This window comes from Linepithema humile, chromosome 1 (assembly GCF_040581485.1).
Source record: "Linepithema humile isolate Giens D197 chromosome 1, Lhum_UNIL_v1.0, whole genome shotgun sequence".
NCBI lineage: Eukaryota > Metazoa > Arthropoda > Insecta > Hymenoptera > Formicidae > Linepithema > Linepithema humile.
In genome coordinates this window covers 20,567,740-20,593,180 of record NC_090128.1, presented here as the reverse complement: position 1 = coordinate 20,593,180, position 25,441 = coordinate 20,567,740, and the positions used below count along the sequence as shown (strand labels likewise).

Below are 25,441 nucleotides of genomic sequence, written 5' to 3'. Positions count from 1 at the left end.
GTATATTTTGGCAATACAAATACTTTTAACTTAATATGTTTTAAGATATACCTAAAATATTATATGTTAATTAGTTAATTTATTTAAAAAACCAAGTAAAATTGTAATTATATTTTTTAAACATATTAGGTACACATATGTACATTGTCATGATTGCGTGCAGTTTAAATGTATAAACATGCACATATTTTTCACTAATTAAAGTTATTATTGCTATTCTGTACAGAAACATATATTATTTATTAATTAGATACATTGGTAAATTTAATAACAAACTTAATAATTACTAGCTATTATTTTTAATTTTAATGGATACATGAATTTTTAGCGCGCCTTAGCATATAATTGCTGTAATGAATAAACTTGTAAAATTAATTTAACAAGTTTGACAAGCATTTTATTTGACATTTTATTGAAAATTGCATTTAATAAAAATATTATTACACAAATAAAAAACAATGTAGCATTAAATACATATAGGTAAAGCATTAAAAATTATAATTGTGTTTATGTATCTTGAAATAATTTCGACTTGTCATTTTTTTACGCGTTTGACAGACTTTTCTATTGAACTATTTATGTAACACAGTTTAAATGCACTTGACTTTTTTTTGTATTCACTATAGCGCCTAATCAAAGATACATTTTATGTTAAGGAAAAAAAATATACGCAAGTAACATTTATCTAAAAATTTTTATTTTTTTCCACACTTTTTACACATGTAAAGATATTTGTTGTGATGAGCTAAATCCTTGTTCGAGAAAAGTGTGGCAAAAATGATCAATATATAAAAAAGGTGATATACTAAATGTTCTGCGAGTGACTCAGCGCTATCATTGATCTTTAAATAAAAATCTTTGCTAATATTAATATTACGCATACTAATATTTAAGATTCGCGATTTTGCTGCTTAGTTAACACGCGCCAAGCCTCTCGTGTTATTGGCTCTCATCGGGTTTCGAAGGGGATGTCAGGAATCGGATAGTAGTAGCCTAGAGTGGTTCTGGGTGTCGTAGGTGGCAGAGTTGGGGGTGGCAATGTATATACGCTCGTCGGCACTTTATAAGTGGTCGATATAGTGGGTACGACAGTATAAATTACTGTAGGTGGCGGCGGCGCCGTCACAGTGGCGTAGGTTGATCTTGGAGTTGACGGTGGAAGATATGGTGGTGGTCTTCGAGTTTTCTCCGAGGGTGGCAGATACGTTGGAGTATACTTGATAGTGGTTGAGGTAGTGGGTGTACGTGGTGTGATTGTCGGTGGCAAATAGGTTCCCGGTGTGGAGGATGGCGTGTACGGAATAGTTGGAGGCGTTATATATTTGGTAGTGGAAGGCGTGGATTTACTGGTATACACCGTTTGTGTAGTGACTGGTGGAAGGGAAGTAGTGGCTCGTGTAAAAGGTCTCGTAGGTGTGGTGGGTTGCGTAGTAAATTGCGTGGAAGGTCGTGTAGTAGGTCGTCTGGTTGATGGTGTGGTGAGTTTCGTAGTGGACGGAGTAGTTTCCGGTGGAAGGTAACTGGGTCGCGTTGTATATTTCGTGGTGGTGAATCGTGTTGAAGTTGTAGGTGTCCGAGTAGTCGTTCGCGTTGTAGTAGTAGATGGTCGAGTGGTTGTGACGGTAGGTCGTCGAGTGGTTGGAATCGATACAATCGCAGTACGGCTTTCGTCTGGTGGCAGATAAGTTGCGGGAGTTCGTGCAGGGGGTTGAGTAGGTGGCACATAGGGAGGTCTAGTTGGGGGTGGTGGAGGTCTAGTAGGAGGCAAAGATGGTGGTACATAAGGTGGTAGAGTTGGAGAAGGAGGCGCTATAGAGGGAGGTATAGTTGGAACCGGTGGTGGTAAATACGGAGGTCTAGTTGGGGGTGGTGGTGGAGGTCTAGTAGGCGGCGGAGATGGTGGTACATAGGGAGGTCTAGTTCGAGGTGGTGGTGGGGGTCTAGTAGGAGGCGGAGATGGTGGTACATATGGCGGTCTAGTTGGGGGTGGTGGTGGAGGTCTAGTAGGAGGCGGAGATGGTGGTACATATGGCGGTCTAGTTGGGGGTGGTGGCGGAGGTCTAGTAGGAGGCGGAGATGGTGGTATATATGGCGGTCTAGTTGGGGGTGGTGGCGGAGGTCTAGTAGGAGGCGGAGATGGTGGTACATATGGCGGTCTAGTTGGGGGTGGTAATGGAGGTCTAGTAGGAGGCGGAGATGGTGGTATATATGGCGGTCTAGTTGGGGGTGGTGGCGGAGGTCTAGTAGGAGGCGGAGATGGTGGTACATATGGTGGTCTAGTTGGGGGTGGTGGTGGAGGTCTAGTAGGCGGCGGAGATGGTGGTACATATGGTGGTCTAGTTGGGGGTGGTGGTGGAGGTCTAGTAGGCGGCGGAGATGGTGGTACATAGGGAGGTCTAGTTGGGGGTGGTGGCGGAGGTCTAGTAGGAGGCGGAGACGGTGGTACATATGGCGGTCTAGTTGGGGGTGGTGGCGGAGGTCTAGTTGGAGGCGGAGATGGTGGTACATAGGGAGGTCTAGTTGGAGGTGGAGGTGGAGAAGGAGGAGTTACAGGCGGAGGTAGAGGGGGTGATGGCTTTCTAGTCACAGGTGGTGGATACGTAAAAATTGTTGACGGTGTACTGTAGATATATCCTGTACTCGGTGGAGGCGTTCTTGGTGGCGGTGTTCTTGGTGGCGGAGTTTGCGGAGGTGGAGTATATGGTGGTGGCGTTCTTGATGGAGGAGTTCTTGGTGGAGGAGTTTTTGGTGGTGGAGTTTGAGGAGGTGGAGTATATGGTGGTGGCGTTCTTGGTGGAAGAGTACTTGGTGGCGGTGTTCTTGGTGGTGGAGTTTGCGGAGGTCGAGTATATGGTGGTGGAGTTCGCGGGGGAGGAGTATATGGTGGTGGCGTTCTTGGTGGAGGAGTTCTTGGAGGTGGAGTTTGCGGGGGAGGGGTATATGGTGGTGGCGTTCTCGGTGGCGGTGTTCTTGGTGGAGGCGTTCTTGGTGGTGGAGTTCGCGGAGGTGGAGTATATGGTGGTGGAGTTTGCGGAGGCGGTGTACGTGTTGGCGGCGTTCTTGGTGGCAATGTAAACGGTGTTTGTGGAATTGTATAAACATATCCTCCGGTTATTGCTGTTGTTCTTAATGGTGGTGGTGTTGTCTGAGTATACCTTATGGTGGGTCGTGTTGTAGCAATAGATGGTCGAGTGATTGGAATCCTAGTTGTCGTCGAGAATGGAGGTCGAGTATATGGTGGTGGCGTTCTTGGTGGTGGAGTTTGCGGGGGAGGAGTATATGGGGGTGGCGTTCTTGGTGGTGGAGTTTGCGGGGGAGGAGTATATGGTGGTGGCGTTCTTGGTGGTGGAGTATATGGTGGTGGAGTATATGGTGGTGGTGTTCTCGGTGGCAGTGTTATTGGTGGACGCGTTCTTGGCGTCGGTGGTGGAGTTCGCGAAGGTGGAGGTGGTGTTCTGGGTGGCAATGTCACCGTAGTTCTTGTGATCTCCGTAGGTGGTAGTGTCACTATGCTCGTACGTGATCTGTAATGTAATCAATTGCAAACATGCTTAATGAAAATATTTTATTTACTATTACATAAATTATAATTAATCAAAAATAAAAATTTTTAAAGAGCAAATTTAATTAATCTGTTAATATTATAAAAATATTTAGTCTTAAAATCGATTACACTTACGGAGAAGGAGGTAAAGTGAAAGGCTTAGATGGTTTTTCGTAATAGTAGCCTTGGGACTGGGGGCTGTTTTCTATAGCACGTTTGCTTTTCTCATGGTTTTCTTCTGCATGACACGTGGAAAGCACGGCCACTAGAACGGCCGCCCACAGCAGCTTCCACTGTAACAGAATCTTTATTGTAATCTGTTTCTATTCTAAATAATATTAAAATTGATATATCAGACATTATATTGCCACTGTAGCGTTTATTACTATATACATATAATATATATATATATATAAAATGAATATATATCCTCTATAATTATTATATATAAGATACTGCCAACATTATTGATCTAGATAATAAAAATATCTTTTTTAACTCTTTTTACAATAATTATCGAGTCATTCACATATGCAATCGTAATAGAATGAATATCGTCTCCGTGGGATAATCTCACGCCTCACCCATAATCGTCTTACATAACAACCACGAAGTGCTATATACATTATTCGTCGATGATGATCGTGAAAGGTTTCACGAGGATGGAATATGACGTATTGTTATTTCATTGACTAACGGATGTTACGAACGATGCCAACAATATCACTTACTATTATACATTATACTTATTTTAGAAAATAAATAAAATAAAAATTCTCTCTCTGTATACAGTAGCATACATTTTGTTTCAAAAAGTTAGAAATTAAAAAATTATTAAAAAGTACTTCACAATAAGTAATTCTTATATTTTTAATATCTGCAATATTCAATTTCTCAATATATTTATTGTATGTTTATGAAATTTAATAATTTATGCTATTTCTAGTCAATCCTTATTATTTAGAATTTTTTATGTGCAATATTTATCATATTATTTTAAATAAAAATGTCTTTTTATAAGAAAAACTGCCTTATTTATAAAATATAATTAAAATCTCAAAAAAATAAAACACAAGTGATTGCAATATTTAAAATTACATTGTTTATATGTGTGCAGTTTTGTGTTTGTAAGCAGATGCATTATGATCTTGATAGTGAATAAAGTTAAAAGGACCTGAGACTAGCACTTCTGGCTAGCGAATTAAACTGTAATCATTCGTCGCGGCATCGTCTACGTTCGAATAATAGTTCTATCTTGAAGAAGCATGTCCGGTGACCTTTAGCTGTATAATTTATATGGAAGAATAGCAAAACGCGCTACGGGAATAAAATAGCCTCTCCCGGTATTTCTTGTTAATGTGTGAAAGGTTTCTTGTGTATAATTGTATAATTGGTGGAGCTAGTTTACAAAAAAGGTAATACAGATTATGAGATTATGGAAAATACCGAATCTTCCAAGAGCCATTAGTATTTACATAGTAAGACTTTTGAATTCAAAAATTTGAATGGATAAATCTTTATAATTAAATTTTAATTGCATTAACATTTAATTTAAATAAAATGTATTTAAGCAATTTTTGGTGTATTAATATTTCTATTAAAAGAAAGTTAATTCTATAATAAAATTTCACGCATTACACACACAGCGCACAGTTCCTTTCTAATTACTGTGTAGCTACGATTTACAATGTTAGCGTGAAGATGTATACTGCATATATATTATCATATTTGTGATATAATTATGCATACGCGCTATAAACTTATTATAAAAGAAATGTAACACATGTTAATAGTTTTTAATTGTTAAAAAATATGTAATAATGATATGAGAAATATTATATAATTAGATAAATTAACAATATAATGTCAAAAATTTGAAGCATTTAGATTTATAAAAATTTTATGAAAGAAAAAATTGACATAACAAAATCGGAACAATGGTTCGTTTAAATTGCAAGTCATCGTAAATGGTTTTGATCGAAAAATGATGATGTGTTGATGGTGAGTTAAACTTTTGCAACTCATGGAGAAGCCTATTACATTACAAATCAAAGATTGATATTACAAGAAGCATTGTCTCGTAATTTTTGCATTTCATCGATGTATATCTGTGGCATCATCTAAGTCAAACGATTACGTCCATTAAATCGTCACTATGTCTATTCCACCTCTGGCCTTTACGGGTACCCATATTTACCTTTGACAAGTACCTTTCTTAACATGTCTTTACAGAAACCTCATTGTGCGTACGACAAACAGTTCTCTTTCTCTTGCTTGAGGCGACATAACAATTATAAGTACTTGACAGTCATGTTGGTTTATCGGACAAATCAATGGCAACTTATAATTTTGAACAAATTGAGCTTACGCAAATTGTTATTTAAAAAATTAATTTATTATTAAATCAAATAAACTATACAATTTTAACTAGATTTTACTCTTCGTGTAAATTTATTATTTTACTTTTAAAGTGCACACATTTTATATTTAAGCTGTTGATATTTGTTCGTAATTTATGAAATATACTTTAAATACTTTTCTATTTTAAGCTATAGATTTATTTTTATCTTTGAAAATTATGTAGGAAGCTTTAAATTTCTTATTTGATCATTTATTCTCTTTGCAACGGTTGACCATGAATTCGTATTACAATAAAGATGCATTTATTAAAACTGATCCAGGACACGTCCGTAAGAGATATCGTTATTACGTAATTGAAAATTTTGCGTAAGAAGTGTTTAATAATAACGATACTGGTTTTATTGAGGTTAGCATAAGTTCACTCGCGACTCTCGAAAAATTACGCGGGTCGTAGTTATGTAACTACAAAAAGGATTCGTATATAAGCAACATTCCCGCAATACTGTTGTTGTTTAACGACATGCGATTTTGTGAGAAAGGCGTCACCGTGGTTTACGCAAATCTTCCCTCCGGGTGTCAGAAGTTATTTTTTGATGGAAATGTGAGAGGATTTATTTACAAATCATTTACCGGTGACATGAGTGATCATCTTATTCTTGCAATTGTAGAATCACAAAAGGCGCCGAGAAAGAGAAGGTTGTACTTTCTCAAGAGGCTCTTGTCGATGGCTCTTGTCATTTAAATGCAGCGCAATTGTATGCGAAAAAGTATTTTCGAAATTTTGTTGTAGAAGTCGAGTATAATGTGTGTTACTTTATTGTGAGTGACTATCTCGCTGCATTGATAAGTAGGACAATTACTAGAGCATGTTATACTACTAAACAGCTTGACAGCGTGCTATCTCGCTTACTTAGCACTGTGCGAAGACCTGTGTAAATTAAGTAAACAATCGATCACTCTCACGAAGTATCCTTAGACGCTTCATTTACATTCGGAGAAAGCGAGAGGCCGCGAGATGCTGGCCGATAAGCGAGATGGATCTCGATGGCCTTTTTCTCATCGGGTCGACGGTCCGATCATGCAAGGTGCAAAATGCCTGTTGCGCAACGCAATTGAGCGTTGAAATTTCTAATCACGCCACTGTCGCTAATGAACACGCGGAAGAAGGCCGATGAAGGCTCGATCGAGTAATTGCCGAGGGTATACAATTTCTTTTATACGGACTATTCCGAGAAATTTGCGCGAATAAATGATGATGGGTCTTTCTGGAACACGTTGCAAGAGCGTTTCAACGAAAATAAATTCTATTATTATAATTGAAGACTGCAATGTAAAGACATGTAATTGGAAATTTTCTATACAATCTTTGAGATTGTATTAAAATGTCAGTTAATGAAATGATCATATAATAGAATATTTTGTTAAGCACAAAGGTTTATATTAATTTTTTTAAATGCGAAGGTGTGCTACGTAAGATTTTTACAAGAATCCACTCAAATCTCAGAAGAAGTGTGTTTAAAATACTGTTTTCGAGAACAGCAATATTCTCGACTATTTCTGCCGGATTTATGCAAAATGTATAACCTTTCCTACAAAATAAATGTCAAAGATCGAAAAGTTGCCGATAGCCAAATAACTATAATAGTGTTGAGATAATATCGATTCAATATTGCGAATGTTATCCACGTGAGGAATATGCGGCAATGTAATGCAATAAACATCTTGATAATGAGACACTTAACTAATAATTACGTCGCATATTTTGTAACAGCGAATTATCGAGCGCTTAATCGGTACTCCATAATAATTATTCCTTAATAATCACATCATTGATTGAATATTATTTGTGAAAAATAACGCGTGATATAAAATACTCGACAAAGTTAACAGCCATCATCTCGTAATCATATATTCATTTGTACCAGATGGTTTATAGAGTTGTGTCATTAATATTCATCTATCAGATGAATTATGAAAGTAAGCAATGCAACAAATGTACAACGTATAATGAAAAATTCTGGAGAAATGAATATCATTATGTCGTAACTGCTTACAAAAGTCAGTCGAAAACGCAAGTAGAATATGAATATAAAGTGAGCGACTTGGCAAGAAGTCTCTGTGTGTGATGTCTCTACTGCATGTCGTTTAACATATGTGAAACATATTAGACTGCAGTGTGAGATATGTATATCTGTATATATTTATTTCACAACGCGAGCATTTCGTAAGATGCGATCTTCCACAGCATCCTTGACAGAAAAAAAACAGGTGCCATAATTCGCGAGCGACGCCCAGATGCGTGCGAATTGCGCCGTACGCGATGGAGAAAGCAATTTGCCGGGTTCGACTTAACGCGGCAGACGTTCTTAGCGAAACAAGCTTAATCAGTATAGGGTTGTCTGCGTTTAACGTGTGAGCGAACGGTCGGGTCAGCCATATAAGGTGCAAATATGATTTCTTGCATAATGCGAGTGCCGGCGGATTACGTGTCTTTAGCACTAATAAAGTACGACTAAAATCTTCGGCAGGCGCGTTTATCTCAACCAATTATCTTGCTCAACAATGATAAATACTCGTGTCATTTAGCGTAATTTCCATTATGTCATATTTTGAAACGAAATAATTACTGTTAAATGATATGTTACGTATACTGGCAAAATTACAAATATTTTTTAGCAAAATAATTAAAATTATAATCATATAGTTTATACAAATTGTAAAATCATCTATGATTTCTCTTGAGCTTTAGAAGATTATTTTGAATATTTTTACCTATTTGATTAATTCTTATCGATCAAATCTTCACAAATTTGAAAATTAATTATCATTTTTTTTAATACTTAGGATATTTTATTTTTACACACACAATGTTTCTTAATCAGAGAAATATATGTTGCGTTAATACAGTAAAAGCAGCTTGCAGTTCTTATATTCTAAACTTTACCTTTTTATACAATTATAATGCATACAATTATCAGACGACGTCTCGAGTAAGCTGTCATTATGCATTGCGACGTAATTATTTATGAAAATTGAAATTGCTGTAATCATTGACGCTTTATGGCACCTGCATTTTATATTACTCTCTACCGGCAGAGTCATTCTATCGCTGAAGAATAACGCAGCTCAGAGGAACCAAAGAACTATTGTCGAACGCCGATAAAAGTCCCGGCTGCATTGTGCGGTGTTTTCACTGTTTAACATGACAGAAGTTCTTTCTAAGTTAATCCATACGTGCGCGAGCGAAAAACTTGTGTTTCCACTCTTCAATCCCATGACATTTCCTTGTATGTTCAGCCGCTCGCGTGTTACATAGTAACAGACTGCAGTAATGCATCTATTTTACCGCAGACGTATCATAAAAAGTGCTACTTTCTCCATTTTAAGCATAACGACGTGCAAAGAATTCTCGCCGTCTTCTGTAATAATTTCATCGCAAAAGAATTGTAGACAAGTTTTGAGTCACATTTGAGTTAAAGATTTAATTAAAAACAAGTTAGAATTAAATTAAAATAGTATATTCGAATTTAAAAACCGTGATATTTTTATTTCTCCATCAATTATCAATTACTCATTCCGCAGCACAAAAAAAGTCGATGCCATTCCAATTCTATTCTCGAAATTCTTCAAAATGTTCTTCTGATTAATGACCCAGACGGGAGTAGAGAAGGACATACAGTGGCTAGTTCGTATCTTACAATCTTAACGTGGGAGGTGGTGGCATGTATAATTAAAAAGAACTCATCGTGTCACGAGGAATTCTTACAAATCGCCGCCAAAAGATGGGAGTTCGCGCGTTGTGACGGGGCGCATTATAATTACATTATGCAATAGCGAGAACCGGTAGGTGACCTCGCAAGATCGGTTCTGTCCTGTTTGCAGGGAGAAGAACACGGGGTCAGGTGGGAGAAGAAAAAGGACAACCGGGTATTTATCATTATTACGAAACAACCGATGCTCATCTTGAAATTTACTGACCAATTTGGTCCCGCAGCGGCGCGCCGTTGTGTAATCGAAATATCACGATGGACGGCGTCGTATTTGGTCGGCTGCTACGATTCGATTGATCGATACGATTGCGGGAGAGGAGAACGATGCCCGATAAATGCGATAAACGATCTGCGGCGCTCCGTGCTTATGTGAGCGTTACACATGCGAGAGTATGAGTCACGTGACGAGACGGATGTTGTACTGTGAGAATCTCAGTTTCATATTTCGATTCTGCTGACAAGCGAGTGTTATGATACTGATAGATAGCGATTGTGGATCGCTGAAATATTTTCAAGATCGCTTTCTATATCGCGTAACGTTGTTTTCTTTCGCAAGAAAGAATTACTAATTGTTATCTTTGATTATATTACGCGTTGACAGCAGCTTAAACAATATTTTTTTAATTTAAATTAAGATAAGATTAGAAGAGTGTGTAGTTCGTCATTTGTAGTTCGAATTATATTTTAGATATATGTTTATTTTGTATTATATTTCTTTAGATTTTTAAAATTTTATTATTATAAAAGAATATTATTACGTTTGGAAAAGAGAAACAAGATTATACGATCTCACCGGATAATGAAATCACTTTCGTGACTGAAAAAATATAAATGTACAATGTAGAGGTATAAATTGAAACTCAGCTAACCAACACAGTAGCAGAAAGTAAAATACCACACGTATGCCAAGAAATTGAAAGTTGCTTGCTAGAGTATCAATTAGTATGTCCAAGAACAACTGTTATTGATTTTCAACTAATTTTTCTATCAAGTTTTACAACGTTTATTATCTTTTTACTTAAAAGTACACTTTACTAATAAATTTGCAAATATTTCGTATAAAAATATTTAGTGTTAACAAAATTTTGATAAAATAAGTATGATTACAATCGATAAACTTTATAATTGTGGAAAGAATTTTTAGGTAATTCGAATATTTCTATACAATTTTATTTTTGAATATTTCTGTTTATAAATTTATTATAAATGTAATAAATTTAATCTCTAGATATAAAAATTTTGAAATTTATAATATTTGTTGCATTCTGTGAAATTTCTTTTGCGCAAGACATAAAAAATTCGAAAACACATTAATTCCAAAGTTACAGCAATTTAGAAGAATTTGAAAGCCTTTTAAATGCAAATTTTGTTAACTTTTATTTAATGATGGCGCCGAGAATTTTATCGCTAATTTTTTCTGATAATCGCAGTTTTTTTTACATTTAAGCCAATATGCAATATATAATACGATCAGATTATACTGACAAAATTTCCGTAAACTTGCAAAACATATACTTAAATAAATGCATGCATTTATTTTAGGTGAATATTAGCAAAATATTCAAGCTACTTTCATTTTTAAAGTATAATATCTCCGCAAAAACATTGCCAAGTGATCAAAAGTTCTTTCTCTTGTGTTTGGCGAACTATCAAAATAATATCGGCATTTCTATGTTGGCAGACTTACTAATTAAAATATATGACGTGATAACATGCTACAAATTTGGTTACGTCAAATTAATTAATTTTGAAATCGTTATTTATTGTCTCAAAAATTCAATAATTTATGCGATTATAAATCAACAATTTGCTTACTAACTATAACTATCTTATAATCTATCTTATAACTATCTTATAATCTATACAAATCTACTGTCCAGTCAACAATATATTATCGATAACGTTATCGATAATTGCAATAAAAAGTTACTGCTGGACTTTTATGTGCAATAAATAATTTCTGTTAAATCTTTTAAGTTGCTGATTGCAAATCTTGTTGTAACATTTAAATGTATGCCTTTGTATTCATAGACATTTAAATAAGGCGGTACAGGATGTGCCATTAGTAATATTTAAAAAGGTTAAAAATAATTTTTATTTTATAAAAAACAAACCAAAAATTGCAAAAAAATCAATTTTTTGACGATAGAAGCTGATTTTGATGTTATCTCATTATGCTGTTTAATCACATTATTTATAATATATATTAGCTTTTATAGATCAATGATTGAGAGCAAATTGTTCCACGTTTAAAATCGTGACAATTGGACAAAAGAGAATGTAAAGACACCGAATTAAATCCCTTCGAGAAGCGAATTTTGAACGTGATGAATTGTCAACCGGACGATTGATTATTCTGTTGGCAAGCACTAATCTAAGGATTTAGAAAAATATCTTCTCGCGAGGGATCGGGGCCTGATTTGTTTGCGTAACATGCCAAGCATATGCTACTGTAGTACTTACGACATTTTTGCGATTCGCTAATGACGCGCAGTCATTGACATTCAAGCGCGAATAGATGCCAAGCGGCAAATAAATCAGTGAAAGTTACGATTATATGTTGCAATCCGGGCAATTAGTACTGTAATCGATTGACGTCGGTCATAATTTGGTATATATTTTTTAATCAAAAAATACAACTTATCATTTACTTTTTATGGTTAAGTCTTTGCAATAATAAATAAAAACCAATGTTTTAAATAATAATAATTAATACTAAGTAATGATAGATTTCTTTGTAATTATGTAGTTTACATTTCAATATATTTTTTATTTATATCATAGAATCGAATTAATATTTTGAAAGAAAAAAACAAAATGCGCACAATACGATCTTAATTAGTCTTGCTTATATTATGTTTATACAAAAGTTTAATAATATTTGTGAAATTATTGTGTGATGACAGAAACGGAAAGTTCGATTCTAATTTGCTTATCGTTTTAAAAACCTTTCACGTGAGACTCTCCCGGTTATGCACTTAGCAGTTGAATATGCATTTCCATTATCTTGTGCGTTAATGCTGATGAGTGTCGCGAATAGGTGCGACGTTCTCGCACGCTGTGTAGAATTGTGCCAATAACGTAAACAATACAAACTACAATTTATCCGTAGCTTTTACACGCAAGTATCATACAGTTTTATAGAGTTTAATTAAATATTGTAACAATTTTGACATCAAATTAAAATAATTTTTGTATCACTATGTAGGAGATTATTATAACACTAATATTGCCAATACAAAAAACTACATATGTGTAAAATGATATTAATTAATTGTATAAATAAGGTAATTTGCAAATTCTAATCATGATCATGCACACGTCGACCTTTAACCTCCGGCCGATTTAAGCAAGGATTTCAATTATACGTCTTGTCAAAACTATTGCACGATTATTTCGCTAATGCTACCGCTTACATAGTCAGTAGTCACTCTTTAAATGTTCAGACTATACTTAATCCAGGGATTGTACCGTGAAGGCTTAATGAGCTAACGCTTCTCATGAGGAATTATGCTACACATGTTAGCATAAGTAATAGAAATTTATTAGCATCATATACTGGATATCTCACTATTTTTTACTTTAATTTTAATAGATTCTTGAAATAAATAAAACTAAAATACTTGATAATAAAAATTTTTATTTAAAAAAAAGATTTTAGATTGCTTTGTTATTTTAATTATTATTTTTTTAATATAAAAAATAATGCTTAACATACTAGCATTGTTTTTTCATAGAATGTAGAGAAGAAACTAATAAAGGAAGTAAATGTCGTTAAATTAGCGATCTGAAAATTAGGATCTTAAAAAAATTGCCATTGATCTCTATATCTTCTATACTTGGCTTGAATCCCTCTAATTTGCATAGGGCGTGCTAAACGATCCGATGAGAGACTCGTACATTGTAACTTGTCTTATCGAAGACTGAACAGAAGATGCGGTTGTATTACGCCATGAGATTCTCGAGATTTCTAATGGCACGCGAGCCGAACAGTTTGATGGCGTGTAATTTTTGTATGCACGGAACCGCCTGATTGACCTTTGCCAGATGAAAACTACTACGTTACGTGAACTAGAAGAACATTCCCATTTTAATTTACGCATTAAGCAAGAATAGACATTTCATTAATTAAATTGGAGTTCGCAGAAGTATGAGAATTACATAAATTGGTAATAAGCGAACGCGATCTTTTCGGATTACGATCGGAATTATTTTTGACGGATTGCTTTTAGAAATTTTAATTTATTCAGTTTTATGTACAAAAATTTCTGTTTTTTAATGCAATCTTTGATTAGTATACTATTTTTTACTTGTGTGCACAACAATTATCCTCTTAATTTGAGCTAATTCTTTAGTTTAAATATCTTTTTTAATAAAAAAGAAAGAATATTTTTTATTATGATAAGAAAATTAGAGAAAAAAAATTTTAAACTAGGCGATTTTCAAATTATGAAAAAATAATAACCCTTGACATTTGCAACTGTTGCAACAACTAGCTATCTCACTATTAATTCCCACGAGCAAACTGTGCATGCGGATTTATATGCAAATACCAAACAGGCTTACCGGCGAAAATAATGTTTTGCAGAAAGGAAAGTGCATACAGAGACAGTACTCGCAAAAGTCGAAAATCGAAGTCGTGAAGACGGTCAGGCGCTCGCTATTGTCGCGAGAGTGCATGCGGAATAAATTATCGCCAATGCATCTCTGCTATTGCATTTGCTATGTTCGATACTTTCTACCACAAATTCTTTGCGTTATCGCGATGTGACAAAATTATGACCTTAAAATGTGCATATAGAGTACCTTAAAAAAATTTGTATAACGCTTGCTCATAAAAATTGAAAATCGGTGAAACAAAAATTCTAAAATAAAATTTTAGCAATTAAATAATAAAACTTTTACTTGATATATTAAAAAATTTTTATTTTCTAATTTAATTAATATTAAAAATTTTTTTTTAATTTTGTAAAACGAATAAGTGCATAAATTTTTGATAAATTTTATCATAAGAAATCGATATTATTTATTATCATTATACAAATCTTTTTCGATAAACTTGTTCAATAAACTTTGCATCTAACGTTTCTTCTTTTTTACAAATGTCGATCATTTTTAATATTTTTTCAAACAATGACAACAATCACTTTTGCTATCAAGTTTTGCGTTTTTATCTGTTACAAGATATAGCACGGTGCCTTTCGTATGGAAATGTAAGAATTTCTGCAAACTCCAGAACATCGGCATAAAAGATCGACGAACGGTGAAGGGTTACTACGTAAAGTTTAATTTCCTGATTTCGGTTCTCGACTAGTAGCGACTTTTCACCAAGTTGTTCACTGTATCTCACTTTTCTAACACTCTCCGATGAGGAAGAGTCCACCCCTATCATCCTGCATGCCTACTTCTCTCACGTCACTTTATGCACATGATTCGCAATGCACTGTTACTTACCATGATTTGGTCGCCGCGTTTAATCACTGATGAAGAAGACCGATAAACACGGACACTTCAAAACAAATACATGCCTCACTCGGGAGAGCGTCCCGGGAGGTGACTTCTTCGTCTGCGGGCAACCAAGAGCATTTATAGGATTCACTTGATTGACTGGTGGGGAGAAGGCAGAATGTTCGGTCCATGACGATTATTGCCAAGCGCAGAGACGGTCGCAGGAGGATGCTGTAATTCTTCTTTTTCCACACACACACTCAGGTGGGGGTTGGCTTGGAAAAGTAGAAGGAGAAAAAACGCCAGAGAGATGAATAGAGAAGGAAAGTGAGGGAGAAAGAGAGAGAGAGAGAGAAAGTGAGAGTGAATATCTCGCGAGAAGGACGGAGTCATCCGCGGTATTTCAAAGGTCCGATCGAATGAACGTTGGATGCTGAATGGCGAAGGACTTTATGATTTCGTCCCTGATCTCGAAGCGCGCTGAAAAAATCCGAAGAAGATGATTTTGTGAGACTCAAGGATACGGGCGCGATTTAAATAGAGAAATGTGTCCGGTGTCGCCGATGCATACGCGCGGGCGTTAAAAAATGCGGATTTGGCGACGGCATGATGAATGATGTCTCGTTAAAACAAGCTTGCGGCGATATTGTTATTCTATCAGAAGATGCCAAATCGAGTCGAACATTAAGACAACATATGATTTATACACCATGTTGCTAATCGAATTTTTAAAGTCTGATTAATGATCAAAATAGTGTAATGTAACATTATGCTAACTTCATTGAAAAAGCTACACGTTAATAGATTTTTTGTACAAAAAACATTACTCGAAATTTGTGTAATGTATAATGTAAAATTGATGATCTTTTTTTAAATTAAACACAATGTTTCTTTTTTTCTTCTCGTTATTGAATGAATATCAAATAGTGGGTGAATCAATATTAATCAAGTTCGGCTTGGTCAAATGTCACATGATAACGCATCTGATAATGATTAAATATTGCATCCTATTGTGATGCAATTTTTTCTACATTCTACATTGGAAGATAAAAATACTGAAATTTACATTACGCAGTTCGTTAAAAGAAGACTGTCATATAACATGCCAAAATGCCAACGAGATCAAGTCTCGTTTTGCATTCTCGTTTTTCGTGCACTTAAAAGAAAAGATTCGAAAGAATGGGCATAATTACTATTCAACAGCATAGCTACGTGACGATAGACTTCATGGTTGCATTATGTAACCATTTTTTCATACATATTTAGGCTCTAAGGGTGTGATTCAAAGTGGCGATAAACATCGTAGTGTCATAAGCTTTGATGACTGCAATCGATCGTTTGGCAAAGTTTTGACATACTTTACTATCGTAAACGTCATTTACCATCCTGCATGTGCATTTATCAAAGACGTGTCTACCGATCCTGTTGATGTAACGCATCCATGTAACGTAGCAGCCGGCAAGCCTAGTCAAATTTAATTGCTGTCGTAAAGCGCGGGTGACGAGCGCTTTTTCGCGAAGTTCGCGAATGGACGAGGAATATTTACAATTCGTGAATTTAGATATTGTTGACATTTCACCATTGCGTAAAAGTATTATAGACTGCGCATGATGTAAGACTAATCGATTTATAACCACTGCCACGAAAGCAGTTAGCAGAATTTTGATAATTTTGTGCTAATTTCTCTCATCGTAAAAATATTAACTGATTTTAGTGAAGAAGATTTTGTGAAGAAGTAGAGAGAAATAAAATAAAGATAGAATATAGAAATTTCTGGAAATGAAAAAAGAAGCAATACTCCCTAAAAGTGATTATACATAATAATTTAAGAGAAATGTTTAATGCATTTAATTTGGATTCTTCTTATCCTTTTCTATTTCTCAAGTTTTTATTTCTTTTGTATTTTTAAGTGCCATTTTAATAGCATAGAATTACATAAATAAAATAGATATATAATTATTTAATTTAATGTGCATTCTCTCCAAATGACTTATTTCTTGATATTTTACTGCAGTATTATACAATTTTGTTAATGCAAAAATTTTATTTGCATATTAACGTAATTTTCAGACATTTTATTTGATCTCACGATTAATTGCATCTAGACGCAGAAGAGACATTTAATGTGACGACTTTTCAAGTACGCGGGAAAAAAGCAGCGAAAAAAGCCGGCAGACTTTCGTTACGCAAGGTTGTTGCATTACCGTCTTTCCTTGGGTCTTGCAAACTCGTCGTCGAGTCTGGGATGCTTAGATGCTTAAACACAATGATGCTTGACGATCATCGACGGGTCATCGCAAACATTACGCGAGCTTCGTCGACTTGCATAGCGATGCACCGGCTATAGCAAGGTCCAATAAAAGTTTAACGCTAGTGGCGTAAGTACTCAGCGTAAGTACCTAATCTGTTTGCTAACGCGTAAGTGAATAGAACTCGCGTAGAGAAAATCTTCAATCTTTGCGTATTTCGCACTTGTTTCAAGATAATCAGTGATCGATTACAATCAATTGTTTTAAAAATTATAAGTAATTAAATATGTGGCCTGCAATTTTTGCGCAAACCAATTAAGTTAAAACATATTATACAATTTTTATCTGGTATTATGTTCGTTTAATGAACAGTTATAACAGATGTACATGACAATAATTAAAAGTTAAAGATAATTTTTTTTGGAGATATTTAATTCATGCACATAACGTATTCTAAATTGTTAAGAAATTTCTGGCAAAATTTGTATCTCTTAATTATCATTTTTTTTATTAATATAATATTTTATAAGAGTTTGCGATATTAACGAGTAATAGAAAATAGGGATTCTGCACATCTTGTCATTATTAATTTTATCATATTTAAAATATTAATCGCTTTAGTTATCGATGTATGAACAACTATTAACAATTCTAATGAATTTTTTATGTAAACGGAATAAACATAATCGTGAATGCAAAGGACTATACTTTTTATTCAATACGTGAGAAATTTCTTTTATCACGAGTTAACTTGCGCGATGATTTCAGAAGCGTAGGTGTTGATTACTCATTGGAAAAAAGTCGCGTTTTCCACTTGTAAATGCATATGCAAAATATTTTGTATATAGATATTGTGCCCGTTTCAAGTAATGAAGCGTTCTGATGAACCAACTGTGTTATGTGTTTCTTTCAATAGTATTTTTCAATTTGTCCGAATGTGTCTTTTTTGTATGAGAATCCAGACATTTTTGAATAGAAAGAGATAAGTTGTTGTGACAAATATTACACTCCACCACTAAATCATCTCTTTTTGTATTTCCATTGCCATCTGCGAAGTATATGATTCTTCTGTCGTTTTTCAGAATCCTTCAAGCCGTATAAATCATACGTAAAAATTAATGTTTAAGCAAAAGAATCTACGTCCGTTTGTTTCTTTCTTAAATGTAAATTGAACTATTAACCTTTTTTTTAAATATAATTGAAGTACTAATCTTTTCTGTGAACTGTCAAAGTATGCAACATATTCGCAATAATAACCGCTCAATAGCACGAAGTAACGTACAACGCGCATTAAGATAATCAATTAGTATCGCGGAAAAAAGGTAACAATAAAAATCTTTCATGCCTTTTTTTAAGGATAATTATATAAAAGTTACATCATTGGTTTGATCTATGATTGGCAGCTATCAAAACTAATTAGGAGCTAAAATGTTCTTCCTGCTCGACACTTATATCCTATTGATCTTACCGTGAAGGTTAGATAACTCACAGAGTATTGTAATTATCCATGAATGAAGTTCGCTTCTCGTGCGGCTAACCTTTCGCTTAGTATTTAGATCTCAACTGAATGAAGGGGCTCGATACAACCGCAGAAAAGGTCGTGATCGCTGCCTACACCGACCTTCGCTCGTTGTTGTGCATCAAAGGGAAAATTGATTAAAAATATGATAAAGCAACTTTCTGTGCTGTTATAAAAAAATTTAATTTTTAAAAAATATTTATTAGGAATAAAACCATGCAGGAAATTTATTATAATTTTTAAATTAATTTTGATCTATCTCTCTGGCTCATTAAGCGGCAGTTTTCTTTTGCAATACAAATACACCTCTTTACAGTCGCAACGTAACAACGAGAATTTACGATACATCCCGTTTAACGATAAAGACTTCTCGCACATCACGAACGTTTAATTATAATACAAGCGATATCTTCGCTGCGCTTCAAAACTACCGACTTAATTAAGGTCGACTATGCAAAATCATGATTATTATAGATCTATTAATAAGCACTCGAACAATACGCGAAACATTATGTATTTTATATTATAATATTATGTATTATTAATCATCTGCAAATTTATGCAAATTTTGACATGTTCGTAGGCTAGTACATATGTAATAGATATTTTGTGTCACGTTTATTCTGTAGCTGATTATCTCGCTCGCATGTTTGAAAACAAACAATTTCTAAAAAGTATTTTTAGCGGTGAGAATAACATAAATTTGTACATCTGCTTTATCCGCACATTGAACACACGTATGAAAAAAATAGAATATTATGTACTTTTATCAAAGAAAAGATTTTATTTACAGAAGTAGATTAAAGGCTCGTAGCGTATCTACATCTACGTATCAAAATTAGCTAATGACCTCGAGTTTTTAATTAGAATAATCTGCGTCTCGTCTAGGTGCATAAATTCGGTGGGTAATTACGTGGTAAGTTTCCGTTTCACGAATTTCCAAGAATTTATTCACGTTTGATTCTCATTAACACAACTGCAATAAACGTTGCTCAATGGCGTTTCGCATTCTGATTAAAAACGATCTTTGTGAATCCTGAAGGACACGCACAAAAGGTTAAAAATATCGGATTAATTTTAAAATGCACACATTATACAGACAAAATAAAATTATACTCAGGTCGACAAAAGAATTTAAGTTTATATAAAAGTACAAAATAAGAAATAAGAAAGATTATTTAAGAAATGGTACAAGGGGAGTAAAAATAAAAAAAAAACGCTAGTATTAAGACATCGATATATAAATTTAAGGGGGATTACTGTATATATTTGCATTTAAATTGTTCCGGATATTTGCCGTTGGAATTAAGAAATCCCGAAGGACACAGCAAGTTCGTTACCGATGCATTTTTTTATTTGATAAAAAATATCAGGCCGTTAAAAATATTTATAATCACGAATTGATTTAACAAGATAGCATTAAGTATTTTTACCTTCTTTCTAAAATGTCTTCAAAACTTTATTTTCTCGACTTTAATCAACATACATTCCAGGACATCTTAATCATATAATAATTATGATACTTTAAGCATATAATATTATGACGTTAAATGATTAATGCTCCGATACATTGGCGGACAGGAGAAAAAAGGTTTACATTCTAAAAGAAATATTAATGGAACTCACTCCTCATCATCTGTTATTACGTATTACTTATGAAGTAAGAAGCATTACGAAGTAACAAATTTTTCCCGTCTTCCGCGCCTCAGTAGTTAACATATTAGCTGCACTGCAGATTGCAGAATGCATAAGTTGTAGTACTATCAACGTGATGCATTCTCTGTTTAACATTTTCCAATTCATTAGGAATGCACGCAGGAATTTTGTTGTTGATGAATTTCAGGTTTTCTGCACTTTTCTGAGCTCGTCATCGATGAGTCGTGTCGAGAAATCTGTATTATTATTCTTCGGAAATTTATTAACTCTATTTTGAAAGACAGTGTGAATTTATTACAAGCGGTTCGGAGAAACGGTTTCAAGCATAATCTTCGTCATTGTTGATGTCGCACATCAGGTCGATTGTATGTAAAGAGAGTGTAAAAGGAATAAAACTACAATTTCTCGCGTGTAATGCAGTAGAATCAATCAATGCATTCTTCGTGAGATAGAATGAACGGAAGCGTGCGGGTATTTTCCTTGTTAATTGTGTTTGACGTTCGTTCATTTAGCTTTCGGAATTCTCAGGTAATTTGCAATTTAAATGAGAGTAATTAACTTTCGGCAAATTGCAATTTTTCTCGCATTATCAGGCAAATTTTTCATTCTTTTTCACTACTTTTAAATCACTGCTAATGTTTTGAAATATTTTAATTAGTATTGCTGGGGAATCGCAAACATAACAAAGTAATAGCAATAATTCACTTATAGTTTAGTCTCGTGGACAAAAATTTAAAATAAATTTACAATTCAAATTAAAATGTCACGAGGACGTCATCAATGTTACTTATGGTAGCTGATGCATTAAACATCATAATAACTATCAACAAACTTGTTTCAAAAGATATTTTACTTACTTTCGTAATTCTATAAATTATCTGTCAAAATCATTTATGAACTATTGTATATTTTAGCAATAAAATTTTAATTTAATTAGTTCATAGAAAGAACATTTTTGAAAAAAGATTTAAAAATTGTGTCAGATTTGAAAATAAAATTTTGTTGGACAATCAAAATTTATGAACAGAGCATTCGATCTTTTTTACATCGCAGTAAAAAGTTTTAACGATCCATCAAAGATCGAGTATTTTATTGATTTTGAATGTCTAATAAAATTTATTTTCAAATCTGTATCTGGCACAATTTTTAAATTATTTAGCAAAAATGTTCTTTCCGTGTTACTCCAAAAAATTTTAACGAATATTAGAGATTAATTTATAGCTAAAAATTATTAAACACATTTTTTGCTTAGTTAGAGTTACGTAATTGTGATAATTTTAATATATAATATCTTATAAAAAGCTAAAATATTACATGCTCTACCGTTCTCTTGGATCGCAAGGTATGTAGGTCACGTGATTGAAGATGTTCCCGCGATGTTGCGAACGAACTTGTTTCTTTCGAGACTACAGACTACTTTCGCTTTTTGTAGTTAAAATTCGGTAACCTTCGCTACGCCCTTGAAGTAATATGTGGAATGTTATAAGTCAGTTCCCATGATCTTGCCAAACAAGCTGGTTTTTGGTTCCCGGGATATGTATATTAGTGTTATTTAACATGCATGCATCTAATTAGTGGATTCTGCGGATAGCGGATTCTGAATTTATCAGTTATCTCTCGAAGTTGTAAATAACAATTTGAATGTTGCTATTGTCGATGTTACACGATTTCTTATTAGCCAGTTATGTAAAATAACTATATATTTAGTTACTTATAATATTATAGATGGATTATTTTTTTCATAGAGATTATTTGGTTATGCCTAGAATTTTTAATTTTTAGAATAATAAATACTTCAAAAAAAGAAAAATTGCCGATATTAAATTTTTAGACAATTCTTCTACTGTTTAATTTTGTTTACACGGCATACTTTAATAATCTTATAATCTAATTACTGAATCGATTAATGCATAAATTATTGTAAATCGTTGATAAGCCTACAATATAATTTTGACTTGCACTGTAAATATTTTATAATATTTCGCAATATAATTTATAAAAATATGAATCATCGAAAATAGACGTAATTTGGCGCAAAGACTTATACATCCTTTGAAATATCAAAGATATTCAAACAGACAAGATAGCCGCGGGCATGATGAAGCATTTGATATTGTACGGTCAATCGTAGGCTGCCGTAATCGTGATGTAAGAAAAAGTGAAAAGAAAAGGAGACAGGTGTGGCCGCCGTAACTTATCATAAAAAGACAAAAAGCTTGTGTCCTGAAGTGACGTTAGGAAGACATGCGAATTCAATAAAAATATGTGTAGGTAAATACGTACGCTCTTAGAGTGCACTCGAAATTCCATTGCAACAATCGTGTCACACTTTGCATACAAAGGCGCTCAAACATCGATCGCTCTTTCTACTTAACAAAATAGTTACTGAATTTTTTAAAGACAAAAAACAAATTAGTAAAATATGTTTTCCTATGTTTGTGCTGATTTATTTTATCAGTATAAAGTTGTTGCAATAATAATTAGTGATTAAACATTACTGTTTATCAAAGATAACATTAGTAAGATTTAATTTTCAATAATACATAGCTTATTATTTTTTTATATATTCATATTTGTGATATTATTCGTGATATATGAATACTTTATGATACTGAAATTTTTTGAGTGATTCTGTCTTTTTTTTTAAATTTTGTTACAGATGTATTGAATATTGTACAATTTGATACATGTATGAATAGGAATGTTTTTCGGGGCAGTAGATCAATCTTGACGACAAGAACATATCATAAAAAGAAAATGACGTAGATCGCTTTTGAACTGAGCTCATTCTTCGGATTGTGTTCCAGAGAATCCAGAAGAAGGCCGTTGTTTTGTGTCCGCTTTAATAGTAACCGTAATGACCATAATGACCGTAGCCGTAGTGCGGATATCCTAGACAATAATAAAGAAATACTTCAACACTTTCGTGTGAATGATTTGTTTGTTAAGCATACAGTGTGTACATATGCTTGTTGAACGATTTCTTTGTCATGAAGACAAATTAGCGTGTATATATGAACTGTTCTGTATAGCTTGCGTGTGTGATGTCATCTTGTGTAATAAAAAAACTGTCGTAAACACTTACATTCAAAGCTGAATAACATTTTGCTATAATTTGTTCTATTTCCAGCAATGTATGCACAAGCTATATAATTTTGCAAATAATATAATAAATCTAATCAATTTTTTACAACAAATAATCCGAAATTGAACAATAAATTAGTATATTCAAATATCACATTAAATGCGAGAAATAAAATATTAAACATTATAAATACTTGAAGCATTAATAATAATATAAATTTTAGAAGAGAGACAATACATTGACGAGAAAATGATGGTTCTGCAATAATATTGCCATGCTGTAAACTGTATTGTAAATTAGGTAGATTTTATTATAAATTATACCATATCCTCCATAGCCATGACCATATCCATGTCCGTATCCGTGACCATAGCCGTAGAATGGGAATTTATAACCATAAGAATATGGATAGTAGCCGCCGTATCCATAGCCGCCCAAGTATCCTGGTTTTGCAACTGCCACGCCGATTGCAACGGCCAAAAGCAGAACAAAATACTACAAAGCAAGTAAAGAATGATTCCATTATGAAAATTCGATGAAAAATCTGTATAATAACTTAAAAAAATATTAATATTAAAAGAAAGATTTCCATATATATAAATTTTTTATTTTTGCCTTAAAAATATTGAGCGACATAACTGAGCCATATAATTGAACTTATGGTAAAAACAAAAAGGCAAAACTAAAATACGAAAAATTTTTAATGTGTGCGTAATGTTTTACAATTGAATGTTTTCTACGATGACGAAAGGAATACTGCACAGTTGCAAGAAAATTTGCAAAAAAATATTTAATAGCGCAGAAATATTTCGATTCTGCAATGCGTTTATTCAATTTATTCTTTACGGCACAATAAAGAGCAGAAAATAATATTAATATTTTAAAAATGTCTTTTTCAATTTTATCAGATTGTATTATAATTGAGCAAGTTGCGTTACAATGATTAATATAGATTAATGACTAATAATGACTAATTTAATCTTACATTTACATTATAAAGATTATATTAGAATACGGATTTGAAGTTGCATTAAAAATCCTTCAATATAAATTTTTAAATAAAAGATTTGTACCGCAAAGAATTAAATTACTGACACATTTAACTTCTAGAGCAATTCCGAAACAAGTTCTCGATGCACTTACAATCTTCAGGCACGCCATTCTTTCTCGTGATCGCAAGTGTGGCTCAGCTAACGTCAACAATTGCACCGAATTTTTTCCATATGTTGTCGTAGCACAGAACTGTCTATCGTTTCTGCGACACGGGTTCTTTTATAACAAAGGCGGGGTCCTTTAGCGAGACGGTGGACCCCCCACGAGCGGTACGTTTTTCCGGGCCTTGCATTGGCCTCCGTTTGTTGTGCTAATAGGAAACTTCATTGTTACCCTGAGATTATGCGAGTTGCGACTTTGCATTATGAAAGAAACACGGCGCGCGGTGATGTGCAGCACGTGAGTCCCCGCCCGATGGGCGCCTTGACATCCAAATTTCTTCCCCGGCGCGGTTGCTCGCGTGTGTCCGCAGCGCGTGTAACCCCCTCATTATAGCAAGAAAGAAGGAATTATACGTCGCAACGGCCGGATACTTAATGTCGTTGCTGTAATCGCTAATCGCTTATCACCGGCAATAATGCAGGGGCCCGCCGGTGAATCCCAGCAGCAGGTTCGGTCCGGACGAGGAAGCGCTCCTCGCCGAGTATCGTAATCGAAACAGAAAGAGATGACACACGACGCTTACGCGACGTGGATGATTGTGCAAGTTGAGATTCTGTTACAAAATGTATAGTTGATGAAATTATGTTGATACAT

General features: G+C 34.0%; 2 protein-coding genes across 2 annotated transcripts; both read right to left on the bottom strand.

Moving 5' to 3' along the window:
- Positions 1 to 239: 239 nt before the first annotated feature.
- On the bottom strand, positions 240 to 15,251 carry LOC105675642 (uncharacterized). The gene is made up of 3 exons (XM_012372924.2): positions 15,130 to 15,251; positions 3,680 to 3,837; positions 240 to 3,524 (listed from the first exon to the last, which is right to left on the bottom strand). Exons 1-3 carry the CDS (start codon positions 15,130 to 15,132, stop codon positions 950 to 952), a joined length of 2,736 nt encoding a protein of 911 aa, XP_012228347.2. The 5' UTR covers positions 15,133 to 15,251; the 3' UTR covers positions 240 to 949.
- Positions 15,252 to 22,366: 7,115 nt separating this feature from the next.
- On the bottom strand, positions 22,367 to 24,920 carry LOC105675643 (shematrin-like protein 1). Its single transcript, XM_012372925.2, has 3 exons — positions 24,776 to 24,920; positions 23,956 to 24,127; positions 22,367 to 23,439 (listed from the first exon to the last, which is right to left on the bottom strand). The coding sequence occupies exons 1-3, from the start codon at positions 24,791 to 24,793 to the stop codon at positions 23,390 to 23,392; spliced, it is 240 nt and encodes a 79-aa protein (XP_012228348.1). The 5' UTR covers positions 24,794 to 24,920; the 3' UTR covers positions 22,367 to 23,389.
- Between the last annotated feature and the right edge of the window lie 521 nt (positions 24,921 to 25,441).